The 17,739-nt window shown below is 51.9% G+C and overlaps 1 protein-coding gene across 1 annotated transcript in view; it reads right to left on the bottom strand.

Annotated features, from left to right (window-relative positions):
- The window catches only part of LOC149349593 (uncharacterized), a 59,747-nt gene extending 42,347 nt beyond the window's left edge, over window positions 1-17,400 (bottom strand). Inside the window, exons 1-4 of the mRNA XM_089578606.1 lie at window positions 17,124-17,400; window positions 16,283-16,467; window positions 16,091-16,223; window positions 2,607-2,740 (exon numbers count right to left, since the gene is read on the bottom strand). Coding sequence (XP_089434732.1) covers window positions 2,607-2,740; window positions 16,091-16,223; window positions 16,283-16,467; window positions 17,124-17,184 — 513 coding nt within the window. The 5' untranslated portion in view covers window positions 17,185-17,400. The remainder of the gene's footprint in view (window positions 1-2,606; window positions 2,741-16,090; window positions 16,224-16,282; window positions 16,468-17,123) is intronic.
- Between the last annotated feature and the right edge of the window lie 339 nt (window positions 17,401-17,739).

Below are 17,739 nucleotides of genomic sequence, written 5' to 3' on the forward strand. Positions count from 1 at the left end.
TATCAGTAGGTCAAGCACAGCATTTGTCGATAAAGAGCCCGGGAGGGATTTGCTTCGAAGCCGTGCAGAGGGGTCCCAACTTTCGGAGGGTTCAGGACGACAGTTCCTCTCACCTTCAAGACATTGGGAACGAGCCCAGAAGGAAAAGCCTGCACTTACTCGTGCATAGTTTCGCATTGAACCTCCTCCTCCGCCTTTTAGAACGGCGTTTCGCTTTTCAATTTTCAAGTAACTGCTCCATCCAGCCCCGCCGAGGTAGCTCAGTGTGGCTTTGACGTTCGGCTGATAACCCCAAGATTGTGGGGTCGAATTCCAAATGCAGCGGCCGCAAACAAAAAAAAAAAAAGAAAGAAAGAAAGGAAATGACAGACGATCGTACGAAGTGATGCAGCATTTCTGCGCCAACAGTATAATTTTCATCTTAAATTCGCCTTTTAAATGAATCGCTAGGAGTGCCTCCTCCTCTCCTTTTCCCACTCGCGCTCCTTCTTCCGCCCACACAAGCCTCCAAGATTTTCATCATCATCATCAAGATTTTGAGAAAATGAGGGCCATACAAAGCAAAACAAAAGGCGCGATGTTAGTGCACGTCAAAGGGGCGGTCGAAATTATTCCGGAGCCCTCCACTACAACGCCCCTCATGGCCCACATACCGCTTCTCAATGCAGCCTCGCCCATGGTAGCCAAATAAAACCGTATTTGGACGGCATTCAGGGGGTGGGGAAGCAAAGGACCAAGAACATGGCGGCACGCAGCAATTTTTGTTTACATCTTTTCGGCGCGTGTCAAATGCGTCGTCGTGCGCGCTCACTCAGCGGCCCGCAAACAGAACGCTAGCGCAGTCGATCGATGCCCGAGCCTCTACGGCGCTGCAGTTTTCATTCTTTTGAAACGAATTTACGCGTCGTCAATCCCGAAAAATTTTGTTGTCACCGCGCCCACTAAAACAGCAGCACGGGCACGTGTATGCAGATGAATGGGGTAGGGTCTATGCACATAAATGGCAGCATGGACGTGTTCTTGCCATGTGTCTATACGTCACTAGCAAGCCGTGAATAATCACAGAGAACTAAAATTAAATGAATCGCTACACCAAGCAGGCCGAAGTATTTTACGCCGGGTTTGTGTTCCTGCACGATGCGTATTCGTAGCATTTAACGCAACCCCATCCTTGTAACCGTAGTTACTGAGCCCTGCGCACTTTGTAAATAATGCTTTCCAGGGAATGTTTTGCATTGCTTGACTTCATCTGCGAAAGCTCGGCAGCGCAAACAAACCTTCGGACTGAAAGCGCCAAACGTCAATGCATGATGAAAAAACGCAACACTGTTAGCGGCCAGAGCTAATAGAACGTCTAAAAATAGCAGCTGTCTCAACACAGCCAGCCATATAAAAAGCGCATTCTCCAAGCTTCGACATATTTTAATATGTGCTGGGAAAATGAATGATCGCTTGCCCACTGATGAGTTTTATTAATTTTATATAATTTTATACACGCTTCTCACGATAGAGATATTCAGGTGTTATTAGGGACTCAAAGAAACTTAAGTATACAAAGAAATTTAAGTATACTCTTAAGGACCTTGAAGATCGGATTTTCAAACTTTATTCTTTTCAGATTTAAATGGCATGTATACTCACCCTGCATTGTAAAGCGCTGCACGAAAGAACTAAAGAACAGGACACAAAAAGACGCAGTGCGCACACAAGAATAGGTACTATCAACAGCTAAAACAGACACTAGCTGTCTGGGGTAAAAAAAAAATAAAAAAAAATGGAGACACGCGGGCTACAACCGAGTGCAACTTCTGCAGAAATGAATTCCCATTGACTGTGCTTTCGGGATTACAACACCTTTCCACTGTTGCTCTCACGGGAGTCCCCATATAAATCCATGTTTTTCTTATTGTTCCGACATGACATATAGCCAAGAGGGGGAATTAGCCATGGGCTTACTGATGACTAGCAAAGAAAGTGACTGAAGTATAGTTTAAAGGCAAACTGAGGAGTTATGTGCAGTGAGCATGATCGAAAAATAGAAAGAAGGATAAAGAGAACTAAAGAAGAAGCTTCCATGTCCCCCATCGAAGCTGATTCCTTTTCCAACATCACCTGGATATCATGGATAACATATGAATTACTTCGTCATGCACGCAGTGTACAGTGGTGAGCAGCCTTGTCTAGAGCGCTCGGGCGGTGCACTTCCTTGCAAACAAATCCAGATTTTGTGGCAGCCTCTAGGGTCCAGCTGCAACGCTTGCACGGAAGTAGCGCCAGATAGCCTCGTAAACAAAGCAGGCACGAAAACTTTGCCCTGTAATGAGGGGCTGCTCTCTAATTTCGGTTTTTGTTACCAAGTGCGCTCTGCTCAAGCGCTCTAGACAAGGCTGCTCACCACTGTACGCTTGTAGAGACAGTGACGCTCTTCACTGTTATCCAGGCGGGCTGAACACGTAAAAGTGCGTCCGCAAGCCTCAGAATGCATTCCGCACTAATTAAGAAGACGCAGAAGGAAGCTGCATGGGCTCAGGGCTTCCCCACGAAGCTAGGGGGCTGCGGGGAAGCCCTGCGCGGCGCGTCCTCGGGAGCGGCGTTTGCATACGCACCTCTCGGTCGTTGATGAGCCACCGGAGAGTGGGTCCCTCGCTGGAGGGTCCGCTGCTGCAGGTGGCATTGATGCGCTCCCCGATCCGGTACCTGGCCTTGATGCCGCTCAGGGTGGGGCCCTGCAGGTCGGCGGCTGCGCGGAAGCCGCACCAGGACTCGTTGAGAATTTACGTCGCAGCGAACATCGCGGAGGACAGAGGAACAAACAGCGAATAAGGCTTCTTTGTTCTACCCCTCCTCTCGGCTTACAAAGAGCTGGAAGCTACGCAGTCAGATCCGGCACACGCAGTTAGCGCAATTCTGGACAAGTGCATTTTTGGACGGGAAAAAGTTTATGAACGCAATTTTTTCATATATTGCAAGACTTCACAGCAACAATCAATACCTCCGCAGATCTCCCGTCGGCCGGCTTCCATTTTATTCCTATTTATGTTTTTGCTACGCCCAAAGCGTTCCTCATTGGTTTTCGATGGCAGACTTAACTGCTAGATGCGAGGAATGGAAAAACATTAAAAGAAAGATATTACTACACTTCGAAAGAATGGACCATGGCCTTCAATATTTCCATAACAGTACCTTACAGTTATCCAATATTCAAAATTTTTGTCCAAGAATGTCGGACATGTGTGCGTCAAAAGTCGCCTATCCTTTGCTTAATTTCTCGGAGATACCACCGTGAAAGCGTTCTCTCAGAGAAAGGACACCGACCAACGGGGACGTTTATCCGGTCACTTTGAGGCAAGGAGACACAGAAGCTGACCGGGGGGAGGAGCAAATTGTCAAGCTATTCAGCCTGTCTGCAATCTGGAACCTTGAACAAACGAGAAGAGAGGAAACCGCGAGAAAAGCTTCCTTTTGCCTCATTCTTTCCCTTTCCAGCCAAGAACGGTGCGACCTTCCATTCCCGCTGGGCCTTGTGCGGATAATCGTTTCCCATCGCGCATCCTCCACGGGCCGGCTTCAAAGTCCAGCACCGCAGCGGGCCTCGCACTGGGCCCCTAGGGGGATCGATGATGCACGCACGGATGCGGTGCGATTGACCCGGCGAGGTCTCTGTTGTGCGACCGCCCAATCCCGGAAGGCGGCCGTAACCTTGACAGCGCGCAATGATCGGCGGCGCCCGCCACCCAGAGCGCCGCCGCGGCTGCCAAGTGGCGAGCATCGTTCGTATCGCTACACAGTAATGCGTCACACAAACACACGGGCGCTTGAGCTAGCTGCAGAATGGTATTGTTATGCAGAAAGCGGTCCACAGTTCTCAGCTACACACATTAGCCTCCTAGAAAAACTCGATTACCGTCCGGTATCAACGCGAATACTTATCCGAAGGCTTTTCAGCCGCATGGCTGCGGTCTGGCGAACGCTGTAGCTACTCCGCTGATTGAAATTCAACCTGGGGCGGTTCCCCTAAGTGCCTGAAATGTACGACTCCACTAGCACAGCTTTCATTAGAAAGGTGGTGCCTTTCAATTCCGTCAGCTATTAAAAATATAACAGCTCAAGAGGCAAAACTTACCGAACACTACTCGTGCGTAAAGCTTAAATTGCTCAGCTTGCATTTGCCTGCACATGCTATCGAAAAGCTTAATTCTGAGATAAATTTGACTTCAGGGGCATGACGACACCGGTGCCTATATATGTGTGTTTCCGTTCGCGGTGCCACTACGAGCCTTGCGTTTTCCTACGCCGTCTGCAAGCTAGGACATGGCGAAATCCTCCAAGAAGCTTTGTGCGCGCCGAATAATGAAAAGGCCAGGGCATGCACGGGCAGTTTAAAGCACCACATAACAGGGCAGTGTTGGCAACACCTTGCGGCCCCCGCGCAACACTTCATCACCCTTACAAAAGTTGCCTGTGTGCCATAAAACTCAACAAACAAGCAAACAAACCTTACAAAAATTTCAGTAACCAATCCTTAGAGGGCGCAACTCAGGGCGTTCACACGGAACGGGCGAAAAACGTAGCGCTATTTTCACTCGCGGCTGCGAGGTATACATGGCCTTCCTCGCCACTCGTTTTACATGGGTCGTGTTCCATTCCGCTGGAAGCGCCTCATGCCATTGGCATCTTCTGCAGAATACAACGCCACATCAGAGGGGGCCAGCGTAAACCGCTGCGGGGGCAACGAAACCAGTGGCAACGTTCCAAACGTTGCCGTTCTGGAGAGCAATTTATGACTGGAAGCCGATTCCCACATCGTTTAGAGCACAAACACACAAAATTGTTTTTTTTTTTGGTCAGCGTGCGTCGCGGCATTCGTAATGCTACAGCTCGGTGCGCAGCCAAGTCAGCTAAGGCAGCATATGCACTGCGACTGCTATACTATGCGGGCGTTATAAGAGCAGCCACCAACGTGGCCCGGAAATGGTTAAGCACTAAAAGCAAACGAGGGGTAACTGCAGCTACGAAGCAGCATGCCATCCGCCAAGAAGTGGGCTAGCAGATGTGCGCGGGCAGAGCCAGAATATACACGCGAACCAAAAAAGGGGCGAGAAATAAACGTTCAACACCAGCAGGGCAGCAGTTCACGCATAATCCGACACACAAGACACGTAAAATAGCGTAAACAAACATGTGCGACGACCACCCCCCGTGAGGGCAAGAGATGCAAGCTTTGAAATTCTACTCGCTGGAGATTCGCTATTGCTCTCTACGCCATATAGTGGCTCGCGCTATCGCCTGGTTTACCGCATAATCATCGGCGGTTCAGCTCGGCGAATGTGCTTAGGAGGCAGTCCCGAAATCGGAAAATCCAGAGGAGGCGGCACGGAATTAATGGCCGTCGGGTCCGCGAAGAAAGAGATTCCTTCCTCACTCGCTTACGTAAGCGCTGCGGGTGACCTTGACAGTGGGCCCGCAGCCCGGATACGCGCGTCGCGCACTCCATCATTGTTTCAGCACGGCCGGGGCGCACCTCTCGGGAGGTCCTCCGCCGCAGCGGGAATATGCATGATCGGTTCCCCACAAAGGACCGGCCGGGCCCCTCTCGTAACGGTCCACGGCGTCCGGCCGACGCCGCCGGGACGTCGACCGCCGGTAGGTAAAGCGGCCGAGCCCGAACGGAACATCGAGGCATTCTTAACGAACGCCCAGCCCCCGGCGAGATCATTTTGATATACGCGCGCCCTCGAGACGCACGCTCGTCGTTCCTGCCCCGTCGTAAGCCTTGATTACGGACGAGGGATTTTTATGCGCGCGAGATAACAAATCGAGCGCGTCCAATGCTCGGTCGCCGTTCTTGCGTAACGCGCCCAGCGCGCGCACGCGCACGATCGGCGCTGCCCACGCCGTCCCAGGAGGAAAAAGAGCTCGGCTGATGCGAGGAAGGAAAACAGCGCAGCCACAGAAGAAGCAAGCGTCGTCAAAGCTACTTTCCGCCCACGACCTCTGTCGCCGACACGGCGGGGAAGCTCGAAAGCAAACGAACGACGCAGTTGAGGAGAAGCACGGCAGTGGCGCTCCCTGATCGCAACTGTGACGCAACGTCACAGAATGTCTGTGCACTGCGAAAAGAAAGTTTTTTTTTTCTTCGTTCGATGCGGAGCGCTATCATTCTCGGCGCCGCCGCATCGCTTGCGAAAGGTGCCTCGGGCACGCGACGGCTGCGATGGCAGGTGGCCGTGTGTATATCGGTGACCCTCCTTGGAAGGGCGTGCCAGACGCCGTAGAGAGCCCCTCTGCCAGTTGCTCCACAGGCGCCCGTCGCGCCGAAAGTATTTACGCGGGCGTGCGCGCCACCAGTGGAGACCAGGTTCTTCCTCTCCACCTTACTGCTTCGAGGTGCACGTTGATTTAGCAGACAGCCAGACGATGACGATGGACGAATGGATGACACACGGAGGAACAGATGAACTGGACTTTGTAATACTTCAAAAGCGGTACATAAGTAGTTGCACGCAAAAATGAGAGAAGCTTCGCAATCAGCTAACAAAGCTGGCAACACTTACTACTCAGCTACCGAAGCTGACACAATAAGTTGTAATTGAGCTCAACGCTCGCTCTTCACGACTTCCCGAAAGCCGAGGCCTGCCTACTCCGCTGCGCGAAGCCTGACCTAGAACTGCATAACTCTACGCAACACCACGCAAAATACGCAAAATAACCAAGCCCGACGCGCCGCTGCATGCGCTAGGCTGCGTCTCTCTCCCTGCGCCTTCTCGACAGAGCTCACCCATCTGGAACCCTCTGACCGTCATCAGAGGCAGAGAAGACCCCCCAGCCGCAAAACGAGTTACCAAATACCCCCCCCCCCCCACACCCCCCCCTAAAGAAAAAAAAAATCTCGAATCAAACTAACACTCAGGCCTACCAGGAAGCGTATATCTCAACAACACACCCCGAGGAATCACTCGCCGGGCGGGACCAGGAGTGTTCCCAAACCACGCGTGGCCAAATCAGTGAGGGACCATCTACTTACCTTTAATGAAATCGCAACTTTCTATCACACAAGCAGAAGGGAATACCCTCCTCCCAGCCCCACGCGCACGCAAGAGCAAGAACCACTCTCAGGCAGCTCTGAACACACACATTCCCAAGCTAGCTAAAATTCGCCTAGACATATGCTCTGCAGAATGCAAAATGCAAAAGCTACGGAGAGCATGCGAACCTCAACCACATCATGTGGGCATGCAGTAATAACCCTTTCAGCCAAATAACCACAGCGAAACAGTGGGAGACCGCGCTGCTCAGCTCGGACCTGTGCCAGTAGAAGCGGAAATTGCGCAAAAACAAAGCTGACCAGGTCTCTGAAATCCAAGGGATCAAGGCCACTAAGCGACAGTACTTATCTGCGCAAGAAGGCAGCCTTCCTCAAATAAAGTTTATTCTCTTTCACCCTCTCTCCGCACGCACGCCCGCCGCCTCGCTTCGCCAGGTGAGAGAGGGGGGGGGGGGGGGGGGGAGTCGTAAGGTAGGCCGCGCTCGCGCCCCTTTTTAGTCCCCTCGAGAAATTTATTTTTGCTTCCTCCGGCGGGAATGCCGAAATCGTCCGGCGTAATCCATAGCGGTAATTTACACCACCATTGTAACTTTCACTTTTGCTCTTCTTGCCGCCGTTCCGCCTCTCTACCGCGAGTCGGTCTCTAAATTGCTGCCTAGAAATTATTAGGCGGCAACGGCCAGTAAACCGTAACAAAAAAAAAATGCAGGATTCTAAACCGAGGTTGTGTTCGAGGGAGCAGCGTGCTTAGCCAGTGTAGGTGGCGTTGGCTTAGCGGGCAGACGAACAGCTGTCTCTAAGCCCAAGCGACTGAGGTCAAGGGTGACCATCGGTATATGTTAGGTGCTTGCACTAGCAGGTAAGAGGTGCTGGGCACGCTGCTTCCATTGTATGGACGCCAAAAGAAAAAGCCTCTTCCCAAGGATGGACTCCCCCCCCCCCCCCCCCCCCTCCCCTTCAATTTCTCCAGAGGGGGAAGTGCAGTCTCCAAGTGCAGACGGCATTTCGAGGGAGGGGCGAAAGGCGTGGCTCGGCGTGGTTGGCAAAACGTTCCGCTGCTGTCGGCGTGATGCAGTGGATTTGGTCTCGTGTGGCGACAGTTCTCTGTGTCTTTCTCAATGCCGTCGAGTTGTTGTGCGGTGGAATGCGCTGATCGATGGAAGAAGACCAGCGGCATATACATTTCTTTCACCTTCCGAATAGCGAAAGGCAGCAAAAAAATAGGTTCTGAAGTCGTTCAAAGACCTCTTCCTTCTTCCAAAATGACGGACGTCGAGTGCTGTCAGTATTTGCGACGTGCGCTTAATTGTAAGCAGATTATCCGGTTATATAACTCGTGCGCCCATATACTTTGGGTTAACAAGCAAGCACTTAAGGCGCGGTTATACTCCGACGTAGCGCGCGCGCGGGCGAGAGCCGGTTGTGGTCGGATACGTCAGATCGGCGACGGTACGCCAGGCTCAGTTCGGGAGCTCTACACTCAAGCCGCTCCGACGTGAGGCAGCGCATGCGCAGAACGTTCTTCGTTCGAAAACCGGCTGGGAGAGGAGGCGAGCGGCGAAGGGGGTAGAGGGGAGGAGTGGCGTGGGAGGCGCGCGCGGTGCATTCTGGGTGAGCGGCTCCGGCGCGCTCTCGGCGCGGCCCGCGCGAAATGCAGCCGGTTGCATTCCGCGCCGGGCTCCGTCAGACCGCGCCGGAAGCCGCCGAACACGCTGGCGGTCGGGCGCCGCTGGAGTATAGAGGGTCGCGTTTCGCCGACGTGACGTCGCCGTGCCGCGCGCGCACGCGCGCGCGCGCTACGTCGGAGTATAACCGCGCCTTTAGTTTGCTTTACTGTCCTCCCGAACGAATGGCACTGCAATCATAACCGGTCGTGCGCTCAAGGGCCCGGATGGGCGTGTGATCGCTGGAAGAACTTCTTGTTAGGCATTCAGGTTATTCCAGTGCAACAAATCGTGTTCAAGAAGCTAGCTTCTGTCACGAGACGGCCCACAAGGGCATGTCAGCAACCTGACCGCTCAAGTACAGCCGCATTCCAACCCGGAATCGTAACATACCGCGTTCGAGCGCAGTCGGGTCCGAGTAAAAAATCTGTTTCTGCATTTCTGAATAACCGCGCTCTGGATGAATATTATGCAATACTGTACAAAACACACTTAATTGGCCCGCTATTTTGCAAGAGCTTGGCACTCGTTGTTTCGCGCTACATTTACCGTGCATGGATAGTATACGTTCTAGCAGTGATACCAGGTGTTTGTCAGACAGAACGTGATCTACAGCAGTAAAACACGTTCTTGGGCAATCTGGTCCATAGCTTGAGTAGATGAAGCGCACAATACAGCAAACAGACAGAGAAGCACCTGTCCCGTGTTATTCTCTGTGTGTGTGCAGCCTTTTGTGCGCTTCGTCTACTTAAGAACGTAATCTAAACGAGATAAGCTAGAAACATCTATACCTGAGAGAATAATCGCTCAGCCAAGTATGGCGCTCGTTCGTACGCTGTTGTACTCGCTCACGAGCGCACACACTTTGTAGGGCTCGGCAGTCGCTTTTGTGAAGGGCCTCTAGGAAGCAGAAACCGGGTGCCGAGCTCTGAAATAACCCCCTTGCCGACATTCCCGGTTTCAAGCGCCTGGTATAGGATTTCAGTGCCTGAGCACTGTGCGAGCCAGGATTGTTCTAGCCAGATACGCGAAAATATCTCCGAAGTGCACGTGTGCCGGACACTTGAGGTCATTTTTCCAGTTGCCAATGGTAAGTAAGCGATCAGTTACTATCGTGGCATCGCGGTCAACCGTCTTGCACCTGATATAGCCACCTACGGTGCCACGCCGTCTAAAGCAGTCATTACGCCGACGCAATTGGTTAAAGGGCCTGCTCTGAGCTAAATTTCGTTTTTGACTTCTGGCATCTATCTATCGGCTCAATCGCGTACGGCACAGCTCGGTGTCGAGCGCACCGAGGTAGTATACTAGCTATGCAGGTGTGGTTCCCGCCCTCGGTGCGCGGGGCGACACATCGCGCGGCGGCAAACACTGCGCCCGCTCGGTTTCTGTCAAACAACGGGTGCCGCGGGCAGCCGCGCGTATCGCGGCAGCCGTGAGCAGATGTCGAGGCCGCTGGCCGAGTTCCAGCTGGCCGCCCGCGCGGATCCGTCGGAAGGAGCCTCGCGACAACGCTGCGCACGCGGGGAGTACGATCAAACACGACTAGAGAGCCGCTTCTCCGCGCAACGTGGCTCTCAGGTTCGCCGCCGCAAAGTCAGGAGGATGATGCACCGATTCGAGCGTCTAGACGGCTGCGACAACTTCATACGCCCGGGGGCCTCTCAGCGAGGCGGCACTACCCCCTCACGAGGGAACGCGGCGTCAAGGTGTCAGCTGCTGAGAGAATGAAGGATAAAAATGAAAAAAAAAAAAAAAATCAGAAGGCAGCTGTCATTTGATGTATACCATAGGTGCATTTGCAGGAACCAATAATGATGTAGTGTACCCCAAAGGAACGATAAAGGAAGCCTCTTTTCTACTGCCTCAGCAGAAAATAAATCTGCCCGATATGGTATGTTCGCCGCAGTTGTTTTGGCACGAGGTAGTTTTCTTCGGTTTTTCGTCCTTTTGCCCAATACTGTCTCAATTGTGTACAGCATGCGTCGCGGCATGGAGGCCATCTTCGTCGGCGGGAACAGTTTCTGAAAGTGCCGGATAAAACAGTGTCCGACCAGAATCACTATTCGGGTGCTGTCCTTCCCTGTACTACCCGCACACATGACGCTGGACGACTACGCTCGCAGTGCCAAAGACAGCGAGAGATGAGCGAGTTGTACTCACTTCTACCCACGGCGACCAGACACGCCTGTGGTGTGTGTAGTACCTGTTCTTAGTCTGTCGTCTTGGTCTGCGCAGCCCATCATGCCATGGATCACCGATACCGACTTGCCCAAGTTTCCACCCATGAGCAAAAAGGAAAGGCGAAGTAGTAATGAAGGAAGGAGTGAAAGAAGGAAGGCGTACGACTCCGGTGTACCCTTTGCACTTTGCCTACATCGAAACGCGGCCCGGGTTTGATCTCACGTCCTCCTCGAGCGGCGTAGATGGCACGAGCGAGAACATCCCGCGTGTTCAGCAGCCGGGCGCCGCTGCCACGCCGGTCACGCTGACAAAACCAACCACGGCGTAAATTCATCGAAACAGCTAGGTCAGCATAAGACTGTCGGGTAATTTTGAGCAGTGCTCAAGGATGACTGTTTAGTCTGTCTGCAGCAGCAACAGCAGTAGAGCGTTAATTTAGCTGTTCCCCTGTGGAATTTTTCGTTCCCTGCCCCAGAAATGGACCTGGTGTTGAGGGTAGGCGGACATGCGCCGCAGGGCAAATACTACCGTCCGACTTAAGACTGCCGAAATTACGGACGCGAATCTTAGGTGTGCGAAGCCACCCAGCCCCTGGTTTGAGCCGTGGTCTGAGCTGCCTCATTTTAGTGAGGTACCCATACTCCGTGACACAAAACGTGCTTAAGCTTTGAAACGGAAATGACTGTCCTAACAGAGTTGCCTCGTTAGGAAGAAACTTCTTGTATACATCGCGTAAGGGTGACAACCGGAATCTATTTTCTTGTGGGACAACTTACAGGAAAGAAATGCTTAACCACAGTACTAACAGCAATGTCCATATCAGTAATATATCTGAAGGTAGTTGAGTAAATTTTTTTCTATTCACGGTGGCTATATTAAGCGATTGTGTCTGAAGAACTGCATCCTTCGCTCGTGGCACGTATTACATCGATAGGCGCAAACAAATGTAGCACAACCAAACTGCTGGAGCATAATTCGTTTTTCCTGGTATCACTCTAGGTCACGATAATGTTAGCGCATTTTTTATCACTCAACACGTACTTTCTTTCTTTCTTTCTTTCTCTCGAGTCGGGTGCGAGCAAGCTGAGATCAGTTGAACGAAAAATGTGGCAGTGCCGCGGAAGTTGCAGTGGACAAGCCGTGGGACGGGAAAGCTGTTCTCCCGTTAGAACGTGCCGTAATTGGCCGGCGCCTCGGCTGTCACTTGCTAAGCTATCACGAAATGGCGTATCCTGACTGGTTGGCCTCTTGGCTTTGGCGCCGCTGGCTATCAGTCGGTATTGGCCAGCACACGCGAGGCGAGCGATCACGATCCATTCTCAGACACCTTCGTGAAATCGGTGCCTGATCATTCGGCGCAGGCTTCCGCGGTGCTGCGCCGTGGTCTGTGACAGCGTGCGCAGACGGGGCCGCAGTTCTCTCCGCGTGGTGGCGGGTCAGGCGAACCACCAGGCGGAGTCTGTGCGTGTTCTCGGCACGGATGTCTCAGCAGTAGTGCGATCCCCTCGGCTCACGGTGGAAAGATTCCGCCAAACTGATCCGCTAGCTCTGAGCGCGGATGAAATAAGACAGCTGATCTTGATGAGGTCGGCATTTAGTTAATTCTCTGCAGCCTTGCTGAAAAGATGTGGTTTCTGTGGTTTTCTCGCACGAGTCTCCACTTGCCTACAGACAAAGAGAACCAAATAAACAAAAAACCTCGCATTTATTCAATTTTATATTGGGAAAGAAGAACAAGCAGAAGAAAGAATGACAACTGCAGAGAGAATTTCGATGAAGGATGCAAGAAATGGCAGTCTTTGCAAGGGTTTGTTAACTCATGAAGGTGACTGGCTTTTGAAATTTTGACCCCAGGTTTCGGTATGAGTATTTTATGAGGTATCAGGTGAAAGTTACTGCAGGTTTGAAGGCGGCAGGAGGAGTTTTTCCGTGGCAAGATTGAAAAGGGATGCGTATGCATTACACGGCGCAATTGTTCAATTATTTAGAGCCACAGTTGACCTCCCCGTGAAAGAAATAGTGTGTATATTGTATGCTACATCTGTTTAAATATTTGGCAGCATAATTATGTTGAAGTTCGCGGAAGATCAGAGTGGCTATGCAAAAACTATATATAAGCTGCGGAAATGGCTGAAACGGAAGAGAAAATATAATTTGTAAGGATCGTCTTTTCTACGGGTTCCTTTTTTGTTAAGCGTTTTACGTGAACTAACGGGAATCTGACGAACTATATCTTTTTAATTTGTTTTTTAACCTGTGCAAACGGCCATTGCAATTTTTCCCGGGCTTCGTTGAGCGAAATCCAGTCGGCCCGCGTTTTTAATCACGTCCTTTCTTCAGTATTGAAAACCGACAGCAGTGGAATTTCAGTCTGCGTGACAACGGCCGACCCGTCGGGTTTTCCATCGGTGTTTCATCCTGCAACATAGACGAATTTCGTCGCGGCAAGGTGGCACAAAAGTGCAAATCTGGGGTATACTTCTTTTTCAACGACGATATTTTCAGGGACCCCTGCACAAAACAGGCGAAATTACTCGCACCCAGGAGCATCTGAACAGCTGACATGCTGACTATTCTGGCAGAAACGTGAAAAAAAAAAACAGAAAAAAAAAACAAGAAAGCGTGCGAACCAACGCCTGTAGTTCAAATTGGTAAGTGGAGTTTAACGTCCCGAAGCGACGCATGCATGGGCAGTGAGGGACGCCGCAGTGGATCGAGGTCTCCGGATTAATTCTGACCACCCCTTGCAGTTTAAACGGCGGCAGCCAAGCGATGTAGAGACATACCGCCGCAACTCTATAACTGGACGCGGCGTCGGATGTTGGTCCTCGGCCCGACAGCCTGCGGAGGCTCATAAGGAGCGGAATTAGGTTAGCCCGTTACGAAACGACCGACGCGCGTACTGAGGGCCGCACTATCCTGTTATTTCGGCAAGTGACTCGAATGCGCCGTGAACGAGTTTATGCACAACTCGATTTGCGCGGCTCGGCAACCGGAGACGGTTGGGCGCCGTGAATTCGAACGCGCATGCCGCCAGCATTCGTCCAGCCCGCCATCGACGGCGCACAGAGGAAAAAAGCAGCCAGCCGCGCCCGCCCCACATAGCACGTGCGGTGCGTGAAGTAACAGGAGCTGTTTTTATTTTCGTACATCAGAACACTTTGCGATTTAATGGAAACTGCTGCGGTCGCAAGTCCGCCAAATTACTCGTTAATTTAATTTCAGCATAAAACAGGGCGACGGGTCGAGAATTAAGTGCATGCTCTCTCAAGACATATCTATTTTGTAGTACGCAGCACAAATGCGCTTCCATGAATAAAAAGACACATTCGCCATACATGGTTCAATTACGTGCGCGTCGAAGTGCAGACATTCCTACTGTTGCAACACTAAACGTGCACTATGCGAATGCTGCTTGTTATGGCGGTCGCCAGTGCTGCAGACGACGCGTATATATAATTAATTCTAATCAAATCAGAAAAGTACATCATCCAAACTCGGTATTAAAAAGGAAGCCTGCCGTATGCCATATCTGCGTGATATTGCAGCGCGGATAAGCGAACCAACAGAAGCACTTTACGGTGCGCCGTGAGCGTTGCAGCTGTCTATATATATTTTGTAGTACGCAGCACAAAAACGCTTCTATGAATAAAAGCGCATTCGCCGTACGTAGTTCAAGTACGTGAGTCGAAGCACACAGGTTCGATCACTTGCTTCGATCAGGCGCGTACCTCTACAGTACTTTAATGAAACTTGTGATAAGCTGATTGCAGCACTCATCCGTTCAGAGACTGAAACTATAAGTCGCCATTTTTTTTTTTTTCACTCAAAGTTGCAAATTTTTTATTCCAAAACTACATGGGAAAAACCTTTGAGACCACAGTACCGCAGACTTCCTTATTAACGCTCACCATTTCCATTTCCTACCAGCTGCCACAAGAAATAACGATGCCTCTCTCTATCATTTTTTTTTTTGTGCTGCTTATCGCTATGAGCAGCCGTGTAGTATGTGAAGTATCCGAGATAGGAGGCATGGGGCATTTGGCGGCTATCATGGTGCATTCATGAAGAGCCGGCCAGTGATATATGCGGCTCCGTTATTTTTAGTGCATGCTTCTAAAACGGAAAAACATCCCATAACAAGGGAGCACCTTCAACCACTCAAGTACATGGGATTCATTTAAAGCTCCATATTTTAGTAAATACAAAGTAATCCAGTGCAGACAAAGCTGAACGCATTATGGTTGACTTAAGCAAACAGAGGCACCAAGGTCCTTGCATGGAGCTGATGTCATATTTACGGGTTCGAAATTAAAATTCACTCCTGTCTGCAGCCTCTAATGGATTTGGACGCTTTCTGCGCTAATCCTAGGTCTGTTTATGTTGACAAGCAAACACGAGTCCGTGACCTTCGTAGACAACGATCAAATCGATATTTAAGAGGGAACAGCGCAAACACAGGACACACAGGGACGAACAAAACAGGCGCTGACTTACAACTGAAGTTTATCCGAAAGGTGCATACACAATAAATAGTCTCGAGGCAAGCTGTCAGCTGAGTCAACGTCAGGGGCGGTGTAAAGGGCCGGATAAAAGCGATAAAATCTTAAAAGCTATAAAATTTTTAACAAGGAACGATGCATGTGGGAAGAGTGACATGAGAATAAGAAAACAACAACTTGTCAAGCTTGCCTCGAGACTATTTATTGTGCGTGCACCTTTCGAATAAACTTCAGTTGTAAGTCAGCGCCTGTGTTTGCGCTGTTCCCTCTCAGCAATGTTCAACCAACTAGCCGGCAACAGCGCCCTCGTGATCAAATCGAGACGAAGAAGAAGTGCTGCTCGACCGCGCCGCGTCCCCGGTGCAGCGATTTCTTCGTGGCGTCTGGAAAACGTATGATAAAGGATGGAGCCTTCAGATCCAGGATACTTCGAGCCTCCTGAGCAGACATTGGTGAGTTTTCAGCAAGCATGCATGTCTCTCGTTGTGCGCCCACGCTTGGTCGTTCGATTCCTCGCGGTAGTCGGGCACACAGCGCAAGGGAAAGTGCTCGGGACGGAGAGGCGCACTACAGGTGGAGGTTACAGCCGCAGGGGCAACGCCTGCACGTGCATTAATCGGTGTAGGCGTGCGTTCAGGCAGAGGAGGCAGCCGGGTCACGTGTGCGCAAGCCGCGGCAACTCGCTGCGTACTCACCGACCACCCGGACTTGCAGATGCTTGTGCTCGGGCACGACCCCCGGCTCGAGCTGCAGGTCGCAGCGGTACACCCCGCGCGTTCGGATATCCGCGTCCAGCAAGCGCACGAAGCCCTCGCTCGACTGGCCGAGCTGCGCGGGATACGCGCGAGCCTCAATCGGGCGTCTGACTCGGAGGAGCCGCTACTCACGTCCACGTGCACCCCGGGCACCCGGTAGCTACGGCTGGGCGGCTCGGCTTGCCGATCGTACGAGTAGAATTTCATATTGTCCTTGTACCACAACAGCGCGCTGGGGGCAGTGCCGTGGTCGTCGCTGCAGTTGAGCCACAGGGAGTCCCCCTGGAGCACCAGGTCCGGCCCGTCTATGCGCAGCCCTGCGGGCCCAATAGCGCCGTCTTTCCGCTACCACTGGCAGAGGCAACTGTCTCGCGCTGGCACGCGCATCGCCCGTTCACCGTCCGTCCCACCGTGTGCTTTGACATCGAATACGACCACGGCGGTCGCTTCGTTGGGGAGGGGTTTTGGCTCTCTCTTCTGCTGCCCTCTGCGGGAATCACTGCTCAAAGCCAGTAATCGAAGGCGACCGCTGGGACAGACACGCGTTTTCAAAGCGAGCGCCTTCACCGCTGCGCGGAAGCTGCGCTGGCAGCTCGCCAGGGAAGCCCAATTCCGCTGGCATTTACACTTAATGCTGCTCTGCCCGGCTTTTCATGCGCGATGTTTTCAAGCTTTGCCCGTATTGACAGCGACTCGTAACCTATTTCTGCTCCTTGTGGCACCTCACAGCCGGCCAGCTAAGGCCTGACACCAGTTTCATTCGTTTCTCTACAGCACAAGCGGGGGTAAACAAACCCCGCATCAGTGCGCGATGCAGGAACAACGAACGCTTGGCGCGCATTTTCACTCGCTGAAGCCACCGAAGCGCGACGAGTCGCCGCACACACCTTCATTCTCCGTGCTGCTAGGGTACAGTGAATTTTGACGCGGTCACAGCCGCCGGTTAAAATACGAACTTAAGGTTGTCACTCACCAGTTACGGTCCGGATCGCCAAGCAAATGAGGACGGCATGCCGAATGCTCGCGCCGATCATGGCTGAGAGGACCACAATGGCCCTCAGGCCGCACCGGCCTCCACTTTGCGCACACACCTGAAAACGCCGGTCTCCTTTCCCTCCGTTCGGTTCTGCCCCCAAACGCGCTCTCTCTGCCCAACTGCTGAGCTCCCGACGCTCGCCACTACCCCACTACTCCACCGCTTCCGATGCAGCTCGCCCCGACGGCTACCGACCGCTCGCTTGCCGCGCTCGCGGCGCGGGACGTCTGACGGGTCACGTGACAAACTAACGCCAACTTTGAAAACGAAACTGAGCAACAGTTCTGGTTTTGGTTTTGCACGTAGGGTTTTGTGCATGTATTCACTGGGAAATAGTGTGTCTGCACCATGGTCTACACGATTTTCTGCGGAAAAATGATCTCGCTCGTTCGACTTCGGCACAACGCTCGCTTTTGCAGCAAGAACATCCTGACGTAGTTCATGCAACTTTACTTCGCTTTATAATTTTTCGATAAAATGTTTGGATAAAATGTGAACGCTTTGTGACTGGGGATTTCCATACAAAATTTTTGAACACCTGCTCTAAAGCTCA

The sequence above is a fragment of the Amblyomma mixtum genome, chromosome 3, assembly GCF_055824585.1.
Source record: "Amblyomma mixtum isolate Tamu chromosome 3, ASM5582458v1, whole genome shotgun sequence".
NCBI classification, from domain to species: domain Eukaryota; kingdom Metazoa; phylum Arthropoda; class Arachnida; order Ixodida; family Ixodidae; genus Amblyomma; species Amblyomma mixtum.